Source organism: Myotis yumanensis, unplaced genomic scaffold, assembly GCF_028538775.1.
Source record: "Myotis yumanensis isolate MYYU_CA2020_CCGP unplaced genomic scaffold, mMyoYum1.0.hap1 SCAF_6, whole genome shotgun sequence".
In the NCBI taxonomy this organism is placed as follows: domain Eukaryota; kingdom Metazoa; phylum Chordata; class Mammalia; order Chiroptera; family Vespertilionidae; genus Myotis; species Myotis yumanensis.
Window position 1 is genome coordinate 14,481,192 of NW_027223757.1, and position 21,907 is coordinate 14,503,098.

Consider the following 21,907-nt stretch of genomic DNA (forward strand, 5'->3'; position numbering starts at 1 on the left):
TTTATTGTACAGCATTCCATCATTCTCATGACCTTAGTTTAAAAGTAGAAGGCAAGCTGGACACCAGCAATCCACATCACATAAATTACCCACCAGTACTCACATGTAAAATCTATTATGTGTTTTCCTTTTGTTTTTTGTTAATAAAGTTTTGAATGTCAGCTATTTTGGCTTAAGACTTCCCAGCTTTGCCACTAATTAGCTATCTGAGTTAAGCCTGTGCCTCAGTTGCTTCATTTTTAAAATAGGAGGATTGGACTAGATTTTGTCTGAGTATCTACTAAAGCCTAGTATTTGCAGTTTCTTGTTGTCCTGTCAAAAGTTTAACACCTTTGATTTTCAAAATGAACTTTCAAGGTGATTTTCACCAACTTCCTTCTAATTCATGATTATCCTTTTCAAAACCTTTGTCTACATCCTTCAGAGTTCCCAGCATCTCCATTAACACCTTACTTTCGCACATGTTTACAATGACCAAAACAAGGTTCACTATGTTGGTGTGGAAGGCCATCTCTACCCAAGGAAGATTATAACCTAGGTGAGTATTTAATTTAGTGCTCACCACCAATCTTTCTTTGAAATCTCAATCTTCATCATAACCTACATTATTGTCCCTCAAACACTCCCCACCTGTATAAGTTTCCTATATTTATATAATGGAAAAACCTGAAAAGATTTTTCAGACAACTGCCATTTAAGTGACTTGTTTACATAATTTTTAAATAGCTCATGTTCTTTGCAATCTCCTGTAAGGCAAGGCATCAAGTATTTCAAAAGGCAGCCACTTCCTTTTATACTTTCTAAGATACAGCTTCAGTTCTAACAAAATTTAAAATTGTCAAGTTCTCTTTTTACTATTATTTTCACAGGTACAGAACAAGATGAACCTAATGTCCACTTTCCCTAACTTTCCACCATACTCATAAAACCTCTGTGATTCATTCTAACACACCTATCAATGCACTTGGCAAGAATACAATGAATAAAATGGCAAGCAGCAAAATCTCATGCCAGAACACTGGAGAAGTTTTATGGGAAGCACACACATACACAACTTTACGAAAGTTTGAAATACTATTAATTTCCAATAAGCAATGATCAAACTGGGACTTTCATGCTGGATGTCCTGTTCAGTCAAAATCACGATTTGTAAGAACAAGTGGTGCCACCAGTGTCCAAACATAGAGTACAAGGCCGATCCAACTCGAAGAGATTTTCACCCAGACAGCTGTCCACTGACTTTTCATCTCATGAGAAGGCTCATACCTGAAATTTAAAGAAAACAAAAAGGAGAGGTATTGAATGATCAGCCATCAAGTTACCTCATTATTTCAGAAGTGTTCTTTGTATATAGTTAGCGATAACAGATACTATAGTTGCTGACTAATCTGTTTGTCTTGCTTTCCGTACAATAATAATAATGTGAAGCTAAAAAGCAATTTTCTTTAAAGGAGTAAAAGACAGGCATCTAAAGTAGTTTTTTACATAACACTCAGAGGGTTTCTGTATTTCTAGCTTAGTAGTTACGACAGCAGAGAAATGGAGCATAACCTCTAGATAAGTAAGATGTTATAACACAGAAGACATATCAATCCTGTACTGTATCTGTTCAAAGCACATACGGGGAACTCACTCCTCCCGCATCCCCCTCTCAGATTTAAGACTGGGAAGGATATACATCCCAAACCTAGCTGATTTTTGTGTTAATGAAACATAGCAAGTATACTTTTGATATAAAGTCTTTTAAACTTACTCTTATTACCTGCAAGCCAGAGCTGTGAATTACTGAGAACTATGTGGATTCTTACACTTAATATGTTACACTGTAGAAATCTTTTAAAATGTTCATTTTTCAATAGTAAGTTTCAGTAAAGGCTGCTCTCAAAGAAATGAAGCAGAGTAATTTTTTTCTAATTTTTTTGCTGGTACTTAAAGTCTTATTACAAGTTAAAGGTATTATGCATTAAAAATTATTAAAAACACAACTGCCCAAAACATATAGTTCACCTTGAATCTTAGATCAAATCTTTCAGTAATCATTTGGACAAAATTTGAATTTTCAAAAATAATATAAATTGCTACCTTCCTCTCATCAGAAAAGGATTTATGGATTAAAAAAAGCATAAATTAGTTTTGAAGAAGTTCTATGGAACCATCTACATTAATGTATTCACACTTCAATTAAAGCCTTAATGACAAGGTTTGAACAAACCAGAAGATATATCTTTTACTGTATTTTGTTGGGAATTTAAAAAATAGCAAGCTATTGGATAAACTACCAACATGTATTTCTATAGGAAATAGTAGTTTCACATTTTAATCTACAAGATTTTTAAGTATTTCAATGTTATCACAAAAGCATGGAAGTAAAGTACATTTCGCACACTAATCTCAATATTCATTTTGCGAGTTTTGAAATACATTGAAGGATAAAAAGTACTTCAGACCATACTTTGCAATGGAATTAAGAAAAAGCTATCAGAATTTCCACATGCAAAGTTTAACAAAATATATGTACCTGTACCAGTTGGTAAGGGTCATCATGATATAAAGGGAAGCCAGGAAAAGCATGAAGTGAAAGAAGGAGTAACTGTAAGTGACACCATCCCTTTCATTATCTACAGCTCGGTGAACATCATCTCCATCCTCAAGTGATCCATCATTTCTGGGTCCACCATCTTCTATTAATGTTGATTCATCACTTGTTAGAGTCAGTTTATTTACCTGACTATTGTTCGAAGTACGGATACTGAATGGAAAGACAGTTTAGGAAGAGAGAAGAAAAAGGACATTAAAAAATGATTTATAAATGAATATCTATAGACTTCTTGTATAAAAAAATTCCGTAATTTTTCTTACCTTGAATAAAACACACACAATAAAAAGAGGATTAGTCCTATAATTCCTTGAGCATGCCACCACTGGACAGACTCTCCATCCTTTGGGACAATGCTTGTTGTATTGTACCCAATTATGCTTAGCAGACTTGGGTTGCAATTTGTTTCTGCAATGTAAATTAAGATTATAACCTAATTGAGTATTCAATTTAGTACCCACCACCAATCTGAGTTAATATGTTAGAATAGTTAAAACATTATTTTTCAAGGTATAATTGTTCTTTTTCATTCTCTATACCCTTACAAATTCAAAAAGGTTTTCTGAAAAAGGGCACAAATGTAACAACAAAATACTTTAAGACATTGTATTTATGTTAATAATGAAAGCTTCCAAGTTTTATATTGTTAATTTTATAGCAGTGCTTGGAAAAGTTAAATAATTTCATTTTCAACCTCAGACAGAGCTTAAAAATACTAGTAAGCTCTCAAAGTATAAATGAATCTCTAGCTGACTTAGGAATTCAGGTGTTTTACACCAAAATTCATTGGCTTTTGACTCTATATTGTGATATACCAATAGTGACTATGAAGTTTAGCAATCTATCAAAGTACATTGTTATAAAATAGCTTACACATAATACCAATTATTAGAATGCAAACAAATGCTTTGTGCAAATACATTAAGCCATAATGACCTGATGCTTATTCAGTTTCTTAACTTTCCTAAGATAAAAGTAGAGTTGGTAAAGTATTCAGTGAAGTTTACAAAATGTTTGTGTGTTTTTCTCAGAAAACAGTAATTCCTCAACCATTTTTTTTTACCTCAAATGAAATATATTGGCTTCTATTCCCATGAATTGCAATGTAACTGACCTATAAAGAGATTTATTACAAAGCTCAATTATTCACTTGCAAGGTAGTAATAGATAAAAAAAATCTTTAGTGAAAATAAACTGTACTGTCTACAACTGAATTAATATTTTATTTCTTCCTATTTATCATATGCACTGTGCAAATCAGGTATATTTCTTGTCATGTTCATGTAATTTCTTATAATTCTGTTAGTGAAAGAAACTAAAAAGTATATAGCAATACATCAAACATGGAAATGGTATTATTTCCATACTCTATTCCTCTAGGAATAACTGTCTTCGCCACCCACCATAATAGTTGATCCCCTTTACCCAGTTCGCCCTTCCTCTAGCACTCCTTGCCCTCTGGTAACCACCAATCTGTTGTCTGTCTCTATGAGTTTGTTCTTTTGTTGTTTTTACATTCCACGTGTGAGTGAAATCATGCATTTGTCTTCATCTTTAAATAGCTTAATTTCACAAAATGACCATCTCTGGAAAAAATAAAAGTTGCAGGATTCCTTAAAAAAAATAAACCCAAGCAAACAAAACATACCTGGTTCATTGGTCATAGCAGACCATGTCAAATACATTGTGTAGACTGTAATCACTGAAGACTGTAATAAACCAGATCTTGGTTGTGATTCCTAAAAAAATAAGCAATGGAGATAAATATTCTAAGATCATCTAAGATTTAGAAAAACTCAGCAAAGTAGAAGTTTCATACACACTAATTATATAAAGAGCATACTTGGATTTTTGGCAGTATAGACATTACAGAAGCACCAAGGCAGAGGAGCATGTTGACACTGATGAATGCTTTGTTTTCGGAACAACTGGCTGGATGAGTATAGTAAACAAAGAACAGGATGATAGCAACTAAAGACAGCAGATAATTCAGAGCTGTAGCTGATAACAAAGCTGTGGAAGAAATATAATTGGACAATTAGATTTATCACAAATACTAGAAACTGCCTAACCTTGTTTTACTTATATTTAAGCAACTAAAATTGTGAGCATTATGCAGGCTATGAAAAGAGGAAATAATATCCTGAACTTTATTACAGAATAATTTTATACTCTTTACATATAGCTCACTGCTATTGTTTTCAAGTTAGTAACATACTAATATGATTGTTTTTAAAGAGTGATGACTAGCCTGGCTAGTGTGGCTTAGTGGTTGAGCAAATATGATGGTTGTGAAAGAGTGATAACTAGCCCAGCCAGTGTCGCTCAGTGGTTGAGCATCGACCTATGAACCAGGAGGTCACGGTTTGATTCCAGGTCAGGGCACATGCCCAGGTTGCAGGATCGATCCCGTGTGGGGTTGTGCAGGAGGCAGCTGATCAATGATTCTCTCTCATCATTGATGTTTCTTTCCCTCTCCCTCTCTGAAAAAAAAAAATTTTTTTTTAACTGTCTGCTCCACTGTGGCAGTGTACCTGCTATAGACTGATGGGGTCAGACCAAAAAAAAAAAAAAAATAGAGTGCTAACTATATTACAGACCTTATAAAACAGTCACTTTCGCTAAAAATTATTTTCAAAATACAGAAAAAAATAACTAGAAGGGGAATATTACTTAAGGTATTTTTTAAATCTGTATGTACCTCTATTACCATTTATCCCCTATAGCCTCTTCCACTCTACCCCCTACAATCACTACACTGTTGGCTGTGTCCATGAGATCTTTCTCTCTATTTTAATTTTTTTGCTCAATCCCTCTTCCCCTAACATCCTTCACCCACCCATCAGAGATGTCTGCTTGCTATGTTGCTTGGTAGTTCAGTTTGTTCATTACATTACACACAAGTGAAATCATACTATAGTACTTCTCTTTCTCTGATTGGCTTATTTCACTTAGCATAATGGTCACCAGGTCCATCTATCCTGTCCCAAAGAGTAAAATTTTCTTCCTTTGTACAGCCGAGTAATATTCCATTGTGTAAATGTACCACAGTTTTTTTATCCACTCATCTACTATGGACACTTGGGCTGCTTCCAAATCTTGGCTATTGTAAATAACACTGCAATGAACATAGAGGTGCGTATATGCTTTTGAACTAGTATTTTGGGTTTCTTCAGATAAATTCCCAGAAGTGGAATTGCTGGGTCATAAGGCAGTTCCATTTTTTACTTTTTTGAGGTAATTTCATACTGCTCCCATCTTCAAAATTAAGCTATCTTGAAGCTATTCTGTAAGACAAAAACTTACCTGCATACCAACATCTTGAGTTCCCTTCTTCCATCTTTTCAACCCATGACTCATTCCATGAATGGGCAAAATCAATGAGTAAGACAAGCTGTATGAGGATGAAGCAAAAGGCACCTGCCATGCCTACATAAAACCACACTGAAAGAAAGAAAACATACAAATCAGTGGCTGCTTCAGTTTTTATTATTTGTCACTATCGCAATACACAAAAGGGGAAATACAATCTACACTAATAAAAGGGTAATATGCAAATTGGCCAGAGCACCCTCACAGTAATGACCAAACAGCAGGCTGCGTGGGGCGACCAGGCCAGCAGGGGGGTTAGTGAGGGACGACCAAATGACTTAACAGCAGGCTGCATGGGGTGACCAGGCCAGCAAGGGGGGGGCTGTGAGGAGCGGCCAGGCCAGCAAGGAGGGGTAGTTTGGGGCAACCAGGCTGGCGGGGGGGAAGGGCAGTAAGGGGCGACCAGGACGGCAGGGGAGGCGGGGCAGTTAGGCCAGCGGGGGGTGGGGTGGGGGGAGGGGGAGCAGGGGCAGTTGGGGGCAACCAGGTCGGCAGTGGGGGCAGTTAGGGGCGATCAGGCTGGCAGGAGGGGCAGTTAGGGGTGATCAGGAAAGCAGGCAGGAGCCAGCGGTCCCGGATTGTGAGAGGGTGCAAGCTGGGCTGAGGGGGACACCCCCCTCCCCCACACGAAATTCGTGCACTGGGCCTCTAATTTTACATAAATGCTTTGATTTTGCCAACTGGGAGAAAAGGAAAACAAAACAAAGAAACAAACAGTTATAGTTCCAGGTAATTCTTTAACTTTCTTTAAAAAATATCAATATCATACAATTTTAAAAATGTATATTTCTTACCAGTTGTAAAAGTTCCTTCTGGAATGAAGAAAGCCCCAATAATAATTGCTATTGCTGCAGAAAATTTAAAGAACCAGAATCTAAAAGAATAGGAAATATGATTTTTTATTAATAAACAAGTCATTCAATAATGTCATATATAAAATCTTTTAAAAGCACCTTGAAGAATAGTTATACTTCATGTTACTGTTCTATTTTTTTATGATGATATCCAGAGAATGAGAAGTAAAGACTACTATGTATACTGCTTTAGGACAATTTTAAGGAGAATATTTTTATATTTAATTCATTACAATAAAATGAGACTCAGTTTCATTTCACAGGTTTATTTTATGTAATTAAGTGCGATAATATGTGAAAATATAATGTACATTGTTCAACTGGGTAAGTTTTTTTAATGATTTTTGAGAGAGAAACATTTGTTGTTTCACTTATTTTTGTATTCATTAGTTGCTTCTCATTTGTGCCGACCCAAGATAAAACCTGCAACCTGGTGTGTATCAGGACAAGCTCTAAACCAACTGAGCTACCTGGCCAGGGCCTTTGATGTTGTTCTTTTAACTCACAGTACAAAAGTAGTAAGCACCGTTAACAGTACAAAAACACACAGTCTGTAGCTCATCTTCTAAAACCAGAACAGCCAAGTGAAAAGTCAGTACAGATTCTTATTTTTACTTAAGCCAATGTACTAAATCAAAGCAGACAGATGACCAGAGAACTGTTTGCTATTTCAACTCATGCTGAACTAGACCAGTGGAACACTGTCTTAGTAGAAAGGTTTTGACAAGAAGAAAGAATTGCACAGTCCCTACCCTAAAGGAATACCTAACAAAGAACTGATTTATACAGAAAGGGTTTTAAGCAAATCTGCACAAACACTTCACATGCTATAAGAAAAGAATACCTGTTACTATATGTTCAGCATAAGTACACATTCACCAGTGCCCAGTAAAACAGGAGTGCCAAAATTTTTTTTAAAAAAAGCATTTTTGCTTTATTTATTTTTTTAAATATATTTTATTGATTTTTTACAGAGAGGAAGGGAGAGGGATAGAGAGGTACAAACATCGATGGGAGAGAAACATCAATGAGCTGCCTCCTACACACCCCCAACTGGGGATATTCCAGCAACCAAGGTACATGCCCTTGACTGGAATCGAACCTGGAACCCTTCAGTCCCCAGGTTGACACTCTATCCACTGAGCCAAACCAGTTAGGGCGCATTTTTGCTTTAAAAAGCACACAGCACAGCCTGGCCTGCATGGCTCAGTGTTGAGCATCGACCTATGAACCAGGAGGTCACAGTTCGATTCCTGGTCAGGGCACATGCCCAGGTGATAGGATCGATCTCCAGTGTGGGATGTATAAGAGGCAGCCAATCAATGATTCTCATCGATGTTTCTATTTCTCTCTTTCCCTCTCCCTTCCGGAAATCAATAAAAAAATACTTTTAAAAAGCACACAGTACGTAATAATTCATCTTTAAGAGAGTAATCATGGAAGCTCCAAGATTATAACTACTAGGGTAGGCTGAGTATTCATCTATAAAAATGGTGGTTTTTTTTTTTCAAAAATGCTTAAGAGATTTCTGGAAACAGTAGGACTTCATTAGGACCAGCAGAAGACATAATGATACAAGGACTGCAAATGTAAGACTAGGAATTGGTTTTCACATGTAGGATTTAGTTCAAGAACATCTCTGCTCAGTTGATTCCCAGTCAAGACTAGCTGTGATAACAGGAGCTCCAGAAATCTCAACGCAGGCACTTGGCTTCAGGAACATCCACATAAACATTTCTCAAGTCAAAAACTCCATTGAGAACTGAAACTTTAATGCATATAAAAAGCTCCGAGTGCACAATATTCATGCAAAACCTTCTGGAACAAAGAGGGCTGGTGATGGTGGTTGCTGACACGCCACTGTGTATGCTGTGGAAGGCGCCCAGGGGGAATGCAGGATGTGGGCTTGCTCCAGAGGAGCCTGAGACTCAAAGTCCCTGGGAGAGGTGTCCACTGACACACAAGGGTTTTCAGGATCACTAGGTCCCAGGAAAAGTCAGGTAGTTTTTGTGACCCATCAATACTTAACATTAATGAAGAGTTGCAGAACCGAGCTAGTCTTTCCACGATGTATTCTTCTGTCATTAGCCGACGCCTCTCTCAGTATATTTGGCTGCGGCTCTCCAGAACAATCTCATTGCCTGGAGGTGGGACATAGCACCACAGACTGTTCTGAAAAGTCAGCAGAGTATGATTTGCACAATGAAGTTACCACTAAACCATTGTGTAAGTCCAGTCCCCAGCCTTCTTCTTCTGCTCTGTAATCCAGAAATACTTCTTTAAAAGCCAGAAAATCGGTTAATGTTGGTAGCATGTCAAATATGTCATCAGCCACTTCATCTTTATGGTGCTATAAAGTTGTTGTGAAAGCTGCCATGTTATATCCAGGAATCCGCTCCAGCTGCTCTTCATCAATATACTTTTCTATCTAAGAAATATATTCATTAAAAATAGGCATGTAGGCCAATTTATTCTCTTCTGTGTCTTCAAACTCCTGGTAGTAGTTGTCCATAATGTTTCTCTGTCATAACTGGAACTCCATAATAATGCCCTCGAAATATCCAACCACAGCATCAAATTCTGCATCAGAGGCAGAAGAGAAAGCAAGAAGTTCCCTTCCAGTAGGACATTCATCGCCGCTGTGGCCGCATCCACCCTGCGTAGGGGTGGGTGGGTCCACAAGGTTTCCTACCCCGCTGGCAGTCAGGGCCCAGCCTCCATCTGCTCCGCAGAGCCCCAACTGGCACAGGGGAAGCCTCGTCACCGAGGCCACGACCAGCTAGCTCACCGCCAGCTCAAGACCCAGCCCAGTCAGTGCCTGCATGCCACCCTAACCTCAAGAAAAGAAAATTATAGACTAATTTCCCTGATAAGTAAATAAGCAATAGCAAATACTTAAATTTTTTTTAACTTAAGGGGGGAAAAAAGATAAAATTTAACATTTTCAAACAGAGTACCAGAAATGGTGTTCTATATTATAGAAGATTAATAAAAGGAACCCTAAAGTTTCCTTCTAGATTGTTCAGTACAACCAAACATTTAGAAAAGTAATCAATCACTGTGTTTAGGAATAAAGTTTTTCATTTTGGCTGCATTGTATGTCTAGGGAACCAAGTTCTATTTTATGTAAAGTACACACCAAAAGCGAAGAAGAGAAAGAAGAATAAGCTCCTCATTACTAGTCACAGAAGTGGTGATTTCGCTTAAGATGAAAATATAAAACATTATACATCAAAGATTATACCAATAAATGACTGAAGGCTTACATTTAACGTTTATGTTTCCAAAGTCTGACATTCTCAAGTAGACAAGAGGATATTCTTTGTCATTGATAACTAACAAAATATTCTATAAATTGTTTAAATTTATTTGGCTTTAATGTTTATTTAGACAGATTCAAAATTACTGGCAACAGGCTACCCAGACTTTTATATTAAAGTTTACAGTCATGCATCACATAATAACATTTAGGTCACCAACAGACCAACAACCTATACGACAATGGTTCCATAATGGAATGGAAAAATTCATATGGCCTAATAATGTTATAGCTGAGGTAATATTGTAGTGCAACACCTTACTCACGTGTTTGTGGCAACACTGGTGTAAACAAAACTATTATGCTGTCAGTCGTATAAAAGTACAGCACATACAATCATGTACAGCACATAAACTAGATAATGCTAATAGAGAACTATTATTGGCTTATATCCTATGTAATAAAAGTCTAATATGCAAATGGACTGAACAGTGGAACGACCGTGGAATGACTGGTCACAATGACATGCACTGACCACCAGGGGAAGATGCTCAATACAGGAGCTGCCCCCAGCCTGCAGGTCCCAGGCCAGCCACAGCGGGTGCCAGCAGGGCCCCCCCCATCACCCTGCCAGTCGCCCCACAGATAGGCCCTGATTGCCAGCCAAGCCTAGGGACCCTGCCCGTGCACGAATTTCGTGCACCGGGCCTCTAATATTTACTATAATATACTTTTTAAAAATGTATTTTTCAATTATAGTTGACATACAATATTATATTAGTTTCAGGGGATGTTATACTTCGTATTATTTTAGAGTGTAGTCTTTTCTATTTACAAAAACAAGTTTTCCTGTAAAACAGTATGTTGTGTTATGCCAGCAGCAGCCTCATATCTCTCATGTTTACCATGTCTCTTGATTGCACCATTTTATCTCATGTTTGATTTAATCTCGTGTTATTTTACATTCAGTGCAGCCTAAGTGTACAGTATTCATAGTTTATCTACAGTACTGTCCTTGGCCTTCACATTCACTCACTATTCACTCCGACACCTTGAGCAACTCCAGTCCTGCAAACTACATTCATGATTAATTGTACCATTTTTTTATCTTTTATACCATACTTTTACTGTACCGTTTGTTTAGATTTGTTTAAATACACAAATACTAACATTATGTACAACCGCCTACAGTATGAATAAGTACAGTAACATGCTATACAGGTTTATAGCCTAGGGGTAATAGGCTACACCATACAGCTTAGTTGTGTAGCAGGCTACACCTTACAGGTTTGTGTAAGTGCACTCTATGATGGTCGCCGTTCGCACAACGATGAAATCGCCTAACAAGACATTTCTCAGAATGTATCCCATCATTAAACAGCATTTGACTACATTAAAAAACTTACCCATTGTGTACTGCAGCTCTAGGATCACTGCTGCTCTTCACTTTGATCATCAATAGAGAGAGGAGAAGATAGAACATAGCCAAGCCAAAGCACAAACGGTATACAGCTTTGTAGCCAACCAGAATATTACAAGGGACGACACCTTTCTCATTCTCACAAAATCCAGGAATCTAATAAAACAAAACAAGAGTTTGTGATCTAGAATTTTTTTAAGTAAAAATAAAAATTCTGTGTAATCAAGTATTTTAAGTAAAAATTTAGAAAATTAAAGTCTGCTTTTCAGTTAATGCTGAATATGTAATCAAGGTAAGTCTGGAACATTTTTATAAATAAAAGTTTAATTCATTTTTCACTTTACGTGAGCACATGATAAACTACAAGTGCAAATCCTAAAGATAAATCTATTTTGACTTGCAGACTTTTTCTGAATTTTTTAAAACTTGCATTCTGTTGTGATATACTGAATTACCTAGATAGGAAAAGAGAAAAATATAATCAATAAAAGTTTAAAGAATTACAGAGCAACTAAGTTTTTAAACCCTAAAGAGAATAATGATGGCTTTTTAAAAACAATGCTATATAAATAACAACTTATTTCTGATAATGAATAAATTTTTTTATTTTTTAACTTAGAATCTTGAAAAAGACTGATGACCATTTCGGAAAGTCACATTGGAATCAGAATACCAAAATAAATAAATAAATAAAAATTTAAGTGAACTCAATGGGGGTAGTCCTCAGAGCTATGCACACTATTTGTATACACGAGAATTTAAAATTACATTTAAGCTAAGAAGGTACTACTTCCTTTTGCTAGTTTCTACAGTCAATAAGCCCTTTCTTCGTCTGGTTTAAATCCTACCTTTCCAACCCAATTTAAACTTTATGGCAATATGTATTGACCCATAATCACTTGCAACATGTACTCACTAGCACCCTTAAATATCCCTCTCCCTTAGAGTTGTACACCACTAGGCCGATTTCCATCAAGTTACTTCAGCCATCTATATTAGTCAGGTTAAGCTGGTACATACAGTAACAACCCCAAAGTATCAGCTTAAAACAGCAAAGGTGTATTTCCTGCTCACGTGCAGTCAACTCAGGAATCCAGGCTGCTGGAGAAGCCATCTCAAATGTTGCACATGTTGTAATAGGAAAGGAGATCTTGCATTAGCAAGTAGAAGCTGAGGTGTATCACATCCACTCACAACTCACTGACCAGTACTAGGGACATGACCCTACATATCACAAATACTCTAGGAAATGCAAATCTTTGATGACCTTCGGAAAGCAGAGAAGTAGAAATATTTGGTGATAAGAACTAACATCCACTAACTAAACTATTATAAACACTGTCAACTGAATCCATTACAAATCATATGAACATCTCTTGGTATGGTTTGCTTATTATACTCAGGATTTAGAATGAGATTAACTGAGCATCCAGCTATGATACTAGCTACTTTCAAAAATCATAATAATCTAATTATCCAAACTTTTACCATTTTTTTCCTCACCCCAAAGCCAACCCCAAGCATAAAACTATATGCTTTGAAATGGAGGTTCTCTGACATAAATATTCTCTTTCAGCATCAAAGGTTCTATTATCATTCACCTTGCTTTGGAAGGCAGCTAACTTCTGTATCTCCTCTCTTGACCACCTTCTCCCTCTCCCTCTTTCTCTCTCACACACAGATGAGATCTCTTATCTTTGACTACTCTCAAAATAAAATTATTAAATCTCCCCATTCTAAAAAAAATCCTTTCCTTAACTCAGTTTCCTGCTAAGACCACCATCTTCACTATAAAATTCCTCAAATCAGCATTTTATACACACTGGATACATTTCCTCATGGCCTACTGATTCCCCTCCCACTCCCCTCTAGCCCCAACACTCTGAAGAAACTGCTTTTTCAAGTCATGAACTCATTGTCCAATACTCTCTTTCTGAAGACTGCACAACAGTACATTCTCTTGGTTCTCCTTTTCACTGTTTCTTCAGAGGTTCCCTTTTCTCTACGAACCCCCTTTCTTTTTTAAGTTACATACTCATATTTTCTACTTCCTACTGATTCTCTCTCTCTCTCTTTACATATGTAGTTCAGTACTGCCAAGTCAACATGCCACAAACTATAATAAATTGTATTTTCCTCATCGCTTTTTACAACCTGACTCCACGAAAAAAATCTTAAAAATATAACACCCTTTCTTCTTATTACTTTTTTCTGGGTTAACAGCAACAGTTTCATGCCAGTTGTCTAAGACCAGAATCTTGCTATTACTTATAATCCTATCACTGCCAATATTTAAATCCAGATTCATCATTTCTACAGTCTATTTCAGAACCTCTATACACTCACTTATTACATCACTGCAACAGCCTCCACACGTAATTGCTTGACTTCTATCCTAATTATCAGATGGATCTTCCTAAAGCATACATACATACTAGGTTCAAAAAGCTCTTTATCTTCATTCAGCTTCCTATTTTTCAATCTCTGAATACAAAAGTTCTACTCATTCTCAGAATGGCCCCTTTTGCTTGACACCCATTGAAATTGGCATTTATTTGGTTAGAATTACTTGTTTTCTCTTATCAGCACAGCACATTTTTTATATCACCATCACAGAATTTAATAAGATAACTATATTGTCTGTTTTTCCTAAGATTATGAGCAATTAAAATTGAGGTTATGTATTATCTTACTTTGTACATTATTCTGCTTCCAATACAAAAAAAAAAACTCAGTTTCATGCATACACACACTATAGGTTCAGTTAATTTTTTAAAAAAATACTAACCTTATTCAGTTGTTCTTCCATTCCCGGTATTAACATTACACAAGCTACACACACTCCAACAAACAAGAAGAACACATAGATCAGCCTAGTTACAGTGGAGTTGTTTCCACTAGGGCAGCATCGGCACAGCAAACACGGGGCACTGCCACACAAACATGGTATCTGAGGAAAGAATATTAAAAATAAGTCTAGTTTAAAATGACAGGGGAAATTTACATTCTATCCATTCAAAAAAGAAAAAGAACTGAAGTTAAGGTAATTACCAAGGGATAAAAGGTATTTGGCTCACATATATTATCTGTAAATTATAAAACTTAGTATCATCTGGGTAAAGATTGAACAAAGTCAAACATAAAAGTGCTTGTCCCTATATCAAGCAAAATGAATAAAATCAGTTAAAACAGCCCTAACTGGTTTAGGTCAGTGGATGGAGCGTTGGCCTGCTGACTGAAAGGTCCCAGGTTCAATTCCGGTCAAGGGCATGTACCTTGGTTGTGGGCACATCCCCAGTAGGGGGTGTGCAGGAGGCAGCTGATCGGCGTTTCTCTCTCATCGATGTTTCCAACTCTCTATCCCTCTCCCTTCCTCTCTGTGAAACCAATAAAATATATTTTTTAAAAAATCAGTTAAAACAACCAAGGGAGAAAATCACCAGCAGCAATCAATGTTTAGCTAAAACAAATGAAAAAAAAAGGGGGGGGGGGGGGGCGGAACAGGACAGGGACGAAATATTCATGATTACAAGCCCATCTCCAGCTCCCCAGAAATTATACTAGTGAATTCACAAAATTCTAGAAGTCTCAAATACTCCAGAGAAAAGAAGTAAATTGGTGTCCTTATCTTTTCCCTCTTCTGATTTGGTGGTAGTGATAATTAGGCAAAATAAGATAAGTGAACTGAGGCCAGCTAACTCTCTCTAATGTAACTGCACATAAACTCAGGCCAAGATAGAGGAACAGTGCCTTAATCAGGGGAAAAAATAAATGAAACAATGATTTTCAGATAATTAACAAGAGGCAATGCAGGATAGTAATTTCTAAGAGAGGAAATGTGAGCTCTATGATTGGCCCATCTTTCTGCCTGGGGGGTTTCCAGTGCAGGGCATGGGATCCAGACTGAGACCAGCAGTCTGAGTTGAGAGTTCAGGGAAATGAAGACAGCTTCACTGGGCAGAATCCTAGAGAACTACGCAAAATCAGCCCTGGAGATCTGCAGAGGCTTCAACTTGAGTCTTCAGGAGAGCACTGATTGGTGCATACATTTGAATAAATTACCCATGGGAAGAGAGGCAGGAAGAGGAGTTGGTATTCCCACCAGCTAGAAAGAAAAATCCTTGTTACTGGGAAAAAAATCAGCCATAAGCTAAAGGCCACTCCAGTCTCACTTAACAAAGTCTAAAAGTAAATATCAAAAAGATCAAATTATCTTCAAGTAACTCACCTATGTCCAAGAATAAAGCCCAAGAGTATTTTTTTAACAGAAGTATTTCCTACTTCCTACTGATTCTCTCTCAAAGCAAGTATACCTGTTCTCACCACTTGTATTCAGTAAGTATCAGTTGACTATATTTACATGGGTCTATTTCTGGGCTCTCTATTCTGTTCCACTTACCTGTCTCTTCTTTTGCCAATAACACATTGTCTTGATTACTGCTACAGCTTTATACTAAATCATGTAGCCGGGTAGTGTCACTCCTCCAGCTTTGGTTTTCAATATTGAGTTGGCTGTTCGGAGTCTTCTGTATCTCCATATAAGCTTTAGAATCAACTTGTCAATATCCAAACAATAACTTACTGGGATTTTGACTGGGATTGCACTGAACCTATAGATCATATTTGAGAAACTGACATCTTAACAATAATGGATTTTATTAATCTATGAACATGGAGTATCTGTCCATTTAAACTTTGCTCATCAGAGTTTTGTAGTTTTCTTCATATCGATCTTGCACGTATCTAAGTACTTACAAGATTATACCTAAGTATTTCAGTTTTGGGGTTTTTTCTGGATGCTAATGTAAATGGTATTATGTTTTTAATTTCAAAAAGCCCATTTTAATTGCTGGTATATAGAAAAGTGATATACTTTTATATATTAACCTTGTATACTGCAACCTTGCTATGATTGCTTAGGAGATCCAGTTTTTTATCTTGATTCTTTTGGATTTTCTACATAGATGATAATGTCATCTGTGAATCTGTATACCTTTTATCTTTTATTTCCTTTTCTTGTGTATTGCACTAGGTAGAACTTCCAGGACAATGTTAAAAGAAGTGGTGAGAGGAAACATTCTTGCCTTGTACCTGATTCTACTGAGAAAGATTTTAGTTTCTTACCATTAAGTATGATGCTAGCTGTAGGGATTTTGTTGATATTCTTTATCATGTTGAAGAAGTTCCCTCTACTTCTAATTTATTGGGAGTTTTCCTCATGAACAAGGGTATGAATTTTGTCAAATGTGTTTTCTGCATCTACTGACGTGATCATGTGATTTTTAAAAACTTGATGTGATGGATTACATTAATTGATTTTCCTTTGTTGAACCAGCCTCCCATACCTATGTTTATAGCAGCTTTATTCATAATTGCCCAAACTTGAAAGTAACCAAGATGTACTTCAGTAAGTAAATGAACAAATAAAACATGGCACATCCAGACAACGGAATATTAATCAGTGCTAAAAGAAAAATGCTATCAAGCCATGAAAAGACATGAAGAAATCTTGAGAGGATATTACTAAATAAAAGAAACTAATCTGAAAAGACTACATACTATATGATTGCCACTGTATGATATTTAGGAAAAGGGAAAAACTGGAGACAGTAAAAAAAAAAAAAAAAATCAGGGGTTGGGAGTAGGTGAAGGGATGAATAGGCAAGGCAAGGAGGATTTTTAGGGCAATAAATTTATTTTGTATGCTCCTATAATGGTGGATATATGTCATTATATATTTGCCCAAACCCACAGAATGTCCAACAGCAAAAGTTAACCCTTATGTAGACTACAGACTTCGGATGATTATAATCTGTCAATGTAAGTTCATTAATTATAAAAAATGTACCACCCTGGTAAAAAATGTTGATAATCAGGAGGGCTATATATGCATGGGGACAGGGAATATATAGGAAACCTCTGTACCTTCCTTTCAATATTTCCGTGAAACTGCAACTATTCTAAAACTATTCTAAAACATAATCTTGAACAAAAGTATATAAAAAATGATAACACACTGATCAGATGGGATGTAGTAGGGAAAAGCATTTGGAAACTGACCAATGCAATTCACCACATTAACAGACTAAACACACACACACACACACACACACACACACACACACACATTACGATCATCTCAATGGATACAGAAAAAATATGTTAGAAAAAAATATTTTACAAAATTCAATTTCCATGATAAACAAATACAGCTTTCATCTAAGGAGGAGTAGCATATCCTCAACTTGATAAAGGGCATTTACGAAAAATCCATAGCCATCCAAACTTCATAGTGAAAATTTGAATGATTTCCCCTAAGATCCAAAATAAGGCAAGGATAACTGTTCTCACCACTTGTATTCAACTTCACACTGGAGGTCCTAGCCAATATAACAAGGCAAGAAAAAGAAAGACAAGATATATACACTGGAAAGTAAGAAATAAAAGTGCCTCCATTCACACATAATCCTCTACATGGAGATCCCAAAGGACTTACAAAACACATAAAAATTGTGACCCACAAAAAAAGAAAATTGATAAATTGGGCCTCATCAATATTAAGAACTTATCTTTAAAAGGCAGCATTAAGAAAATACAAAGACAAGCCACGGACTTAAAGGTAATATTTACAAATCAGGTATCTGATAACTCATTTATATCCATAATATAAGGAATTATCAAACTTAATTAGAAAACAAAAATGGCGAAAACATTTTTTAAAAAAAGAAAATATATGGACAGCCAATAAACACATGAAAAAAGTACTTAATTAGTGTACAGTTGGCCCCTGAACAACATGGGTTTGATCTGTGTTGGTCCACATATATGTGGTTTCTTTTCAATAAATATCTGATACTATTTTTAATCTGCAGCTGGGAGTCCAAGGATGGGAAGGGCTGACTACATGTATTTACTCACATTTTATACAGGGGACTTGAGCACCCATGAAGTTTGGTATCTGCAGGGGTCCTGGAACCAAACCCCTTCAGATATCAAGGGTAGTTAAGTTTTGGGGGAATCAAAGTCATACTTGGATTTTCAACTGCATGGGAGTCAGTGACCCTAACCATCCTCCCTTGTTCAGGGTTAACTGTACATTAAACCAATCCACAATGTCTCTCAAGAATTTAACAGACATTTTTAAATATGAAGAATGCAGGGATTACAGCATTCATGACCCTTTTTGAAAATTTTATATGATAAAATTTGGTTAATTAGATGACGTTAAAATTTTTCAAAAATTGAGGAGAAGCCATGGTAAAAAGGTATGCTTTTTAGCTTTGAATCCACTTAAGTGGAGGGATTATTAAAACAGGATGCTGAGCCTTAGACAATGTTTCCAGTAAGTTTCCCAGTCTGGTGATGCTACTGGGTCTAGGAACACACTTTAACAATGACTAGTTTAGTGCAAAAACTAAGCAACTGTGGTAATTATAGTCATAAAACATAACGGCCACATATAAAAAAATAATACAAAGGGATTCTGGTTAAAGATGGCAGGCTGAATATATGAATTTACTCATGTTCCCTTTAGAAACACCAGTAGAATGAAAAAGGGATTTTTACTTACTGATCTAATTTAATGATGTGAATACTTATTAAAATTTGAATAAATTTTAGATTTGTCAAAACCTCTAGGTAAATGAGCATACTGACTGTTAAGACTACAGAAGAAATGGATGTGTATATTCAAAGGCAAATTCTCCTTTAATTGCTGTGGAACTGCACTACAACTCCTCAGGAAGAAAGAGACAAAGGCACCAGGAAGGAAAGGGAAAAGATGATCAGAACTGCATACTGTACAATACATTCCTAGACTCACCACAATAGCCTCCTAGAACCATGAATAACCTTGGCCGCCTAATTTCTTTATCTGCCAGAGATCTAATCACTAGAAAAAAGAAAACTGCCTCTTTGTCTCTCTCTTTCCTATGTACCCTGGAAAGGCAGTTATCAATTCTATCACAGTATTGTTTGTAGTCAATAAAGGTGGAAAACTGAACTTTAAAAACATATATAGGAATATCATTTTCCCCGCATTGTTCACTAAAGGTGCTATCTTTCTGACTTAAAACACATACATATATTGAACCCTTAAAACTTTTTTCTGTAACCTGTAATTGTCCTTTAAGTTTGCTCATCCCTGATCTGGAGATGAGAACAAAATGGAAAACATCTACCCCTCCTTTTAAAGCTTTCCTAAATACAAAAAAATGCCCACTTGATAACTGAACAGAATCTAACTTTGTGAACCAAATTACACTATATCTCCCCCCCCAAAAAAACAATCTTATAATAATCATTTATTATTTTGTAATACATTTTATTTATTACACTAAATATGCCTCTTGTATAAAAGTCAATAAATGCAAGTAAATTCCCTAACTCAGATTAAAAATATATACCTAGTTTCCCTGTCCAATTACAAGAACGACCCGAGTTGGAGTTACAACCTCCACTTACTGTTTTATTACAATTTGACATTTAAAATTCAAGCCATATTAATAACTTTTTGGGGAAAAAATGCAAAATAAAATGCTGGCTAATGTACATAATGAAGTAATTTGAGAAGTCAGACAAGCGATTGTTAGAAGTGGAAATTAGAGCTCATAGATTAAAGAAACATGATTTGAATCCAAATATCTCAACCCAAACTACAAATGTCCTAACTGTAATATCAATGTTTTACTTTTTATTTGGGAAAGTGTGGTTATTGTAAACTAAAGTTTATTTGTACCACCTAGATCAAGAAATCTTGCCATTGAAATGAAAAATGGTTTCGTTCTTAACAACGCTACCTAATCAAAACGCAAAGTGCGCATAATGAATTTCAGGTTACGCCGGAATGCTCCGTGTCAAAAGACGCAGGGCACTGAACGCTGCAGAACGGACCGCTTTCCCAGGCGCCGGTCACCTGGGAAGCACGTAGAGCGATTTCTTCATACAGGGCCCGGCCGCATGATAGGACTGCGTCGCACGATAGGGCTACTTATTTCAAAACACTATTCCTGTGTCATCATCCCAGCCCGGCTGCCCCCGATGGCGGGCAGCTCCGCCTGCGCGCAGAACAAAGAGGCGGGCGGCCCGGGGATGGCGGTGCCGCAGTCCGGGGGCGCGGGGAGGGGTGCGGGGAGGGATGCGGGGAGACGGAGCGCGCGGGCGGGAAGGGCCTCGGATCTGCGCAGCGAGGGCCCAGGGCCCAGGCCCAGGCGGACAGGACAGCGACGGAAGGGGGCCTGGAAGAAGGGGAGCGGCCTTCCACAAAGACGGGGGCGGGGGGGGGGGGGACCCTCAGCTCTCTGCTGCTCCATCGGAGTCGCCCTCCCATCACCACCGTCCCCAGCGGCCACCCGGTCCTCTGAGCAAGAACCCGAGCCCGACTACGGGTCGGAGTGACCGGGGGAAAGAGAAAGGGAAAGGGGGAGGCAGGCGCTCCCTGCTGGGTGGGGCGCCACGTCCCCGCCGGTCCTCCAGCGGCCCCCAAACCCCTTCTCCCCCGCCCTCACCGGCACCCCAAGGCCGCCTACGCCGCCTTACCCAGCTCGCCATGGAGCACAGCCCCAGGACGCTCCCCATCGCCAAGGCGTCGCCGGGCCGGCAAATGCCAACAAAATGGAGACAGTGCCTCGCCCGGTTTTCCGGGCTTATTTACGATCTGCGAGCCACTTCCGGCGCAGAGCGCGCCCCGCCCCTCCCGGCGTCACGTCCTCTGCCGCGGGGTGGGGTGGGGCGAGGCCGGGGAGAGCGCGGTGCTGAGACTGCGCATGCGCAACCCTGGAACCCGACCGACTCTTCCCAGGGGAACGTTCTCATTCCCGCCGCCGGAGCCCTGGCCAGCTGGCTCAGTGGATAGCGCGTCGGCCGGTAGACTGAAAGGTCCCGGTTCCATTCCTATCCCCGGTAGAGTGCCTGCGGGAGGCAGCTCATCAACGATTCCCTTACATCGTTGATGTTTCTATCTCTCCCTCTCTCTAAAATCAATAAAAATAGATTTTAAAATTATTAATAATAATAATACCCTGATTTTATAGCGTCTGGCTAAGGCAGGGCGGACTGCAGCTTGCCAAATTAAGAAGGCAATGTGAGGGAGACTCACCTTTACTTACTTTTTCTTTGAGTGTTAGTAGGAACTGAGGTTGCAGTTGCTGTTTTCCCTCCTCCTTTAGAGAAACCTCTTCCTGATTCGGGAGGATTGCTTTCTCTTTCTCAAAGTTCATCCCTTAGTTCTCCTTTTTTGGTTTGTTTGTTTTTTCCACTATTGCGCCCCCTCCCCCCTTACCTTCTAAGTTTATTCCTGCAGCCCACTGCCTGGGACAAGTTTTATTGTAATATTTTCATTCATTTGGGTGTATCATTTCTGTCTGTATGCTGTTGACATGCATTTTAATTTCTTATCCTATTAAGAT

The 21,907-nt window shown here is 37.9% G+C and overlaps 1 protein-coding gene across 1 annotated transcript; it reads right to left on the minus strand.

Moving 5' to 3' along the window:
* Positions 1–1,005: 1,005 nt before the first annotated feature.
* SERINC1 (serine incorporator 1) lies at positions 1,006–21,166 on the minus strand. The gene is made up of 10 exons (XM_070417589.1): positions 21,039–21,166; positions 14,290–14,451; positions 11,488–11,657; positions 6,763–6,842; positions 5,903–6,040; positions 4,440–4,609; positions 4,245–4,335; positions 2,860–3,004; positions 2,519–2,749; positions 1,006–1,266 (listed from the first exon to the last, which is right to left on the minus strand). Exons 1-10 carry the CDS (start codon positions 21,075–21,077, stop codon positions 1,131–1,133), a joined length of 1,362 nt encoding a protein of 453 aa, XP_070273690.1. The 5' UTR covers positions 21,078–21,166; the 3' UTR covers positions 1,006–1,130.
* Positions 21,167–21,907: the final 741 nt, after the last annotated feature.

What these genes read in the sequence shown, in the direction of transcription:
- SERINC1 (XM_070417589.1), bottom strand. Translation starts at nt 21,077, where the DNA reads ATGGGGAGCGTCCTGGGGCTGTGCTCCATGGCGAGCTGG. An exon ending in AGAGCTGCAGTACACAATGG is followed by an intron (nt 6,843 to 11,487) that starts GTAAGTTTTTTA and finishes CTATTCTTTTAG; the next exon opens with ATTCTGGTTCTTTAAATTTT. An exon ending in TTGTGTGTGTTTTATTCAAG is followed by an intron (nt 2,750 to 2,859) that starts GTAAGAAAAATT and finishes CTTTCCATTCAG; the next exon opens with TATCCGTACTTCGAACAATA.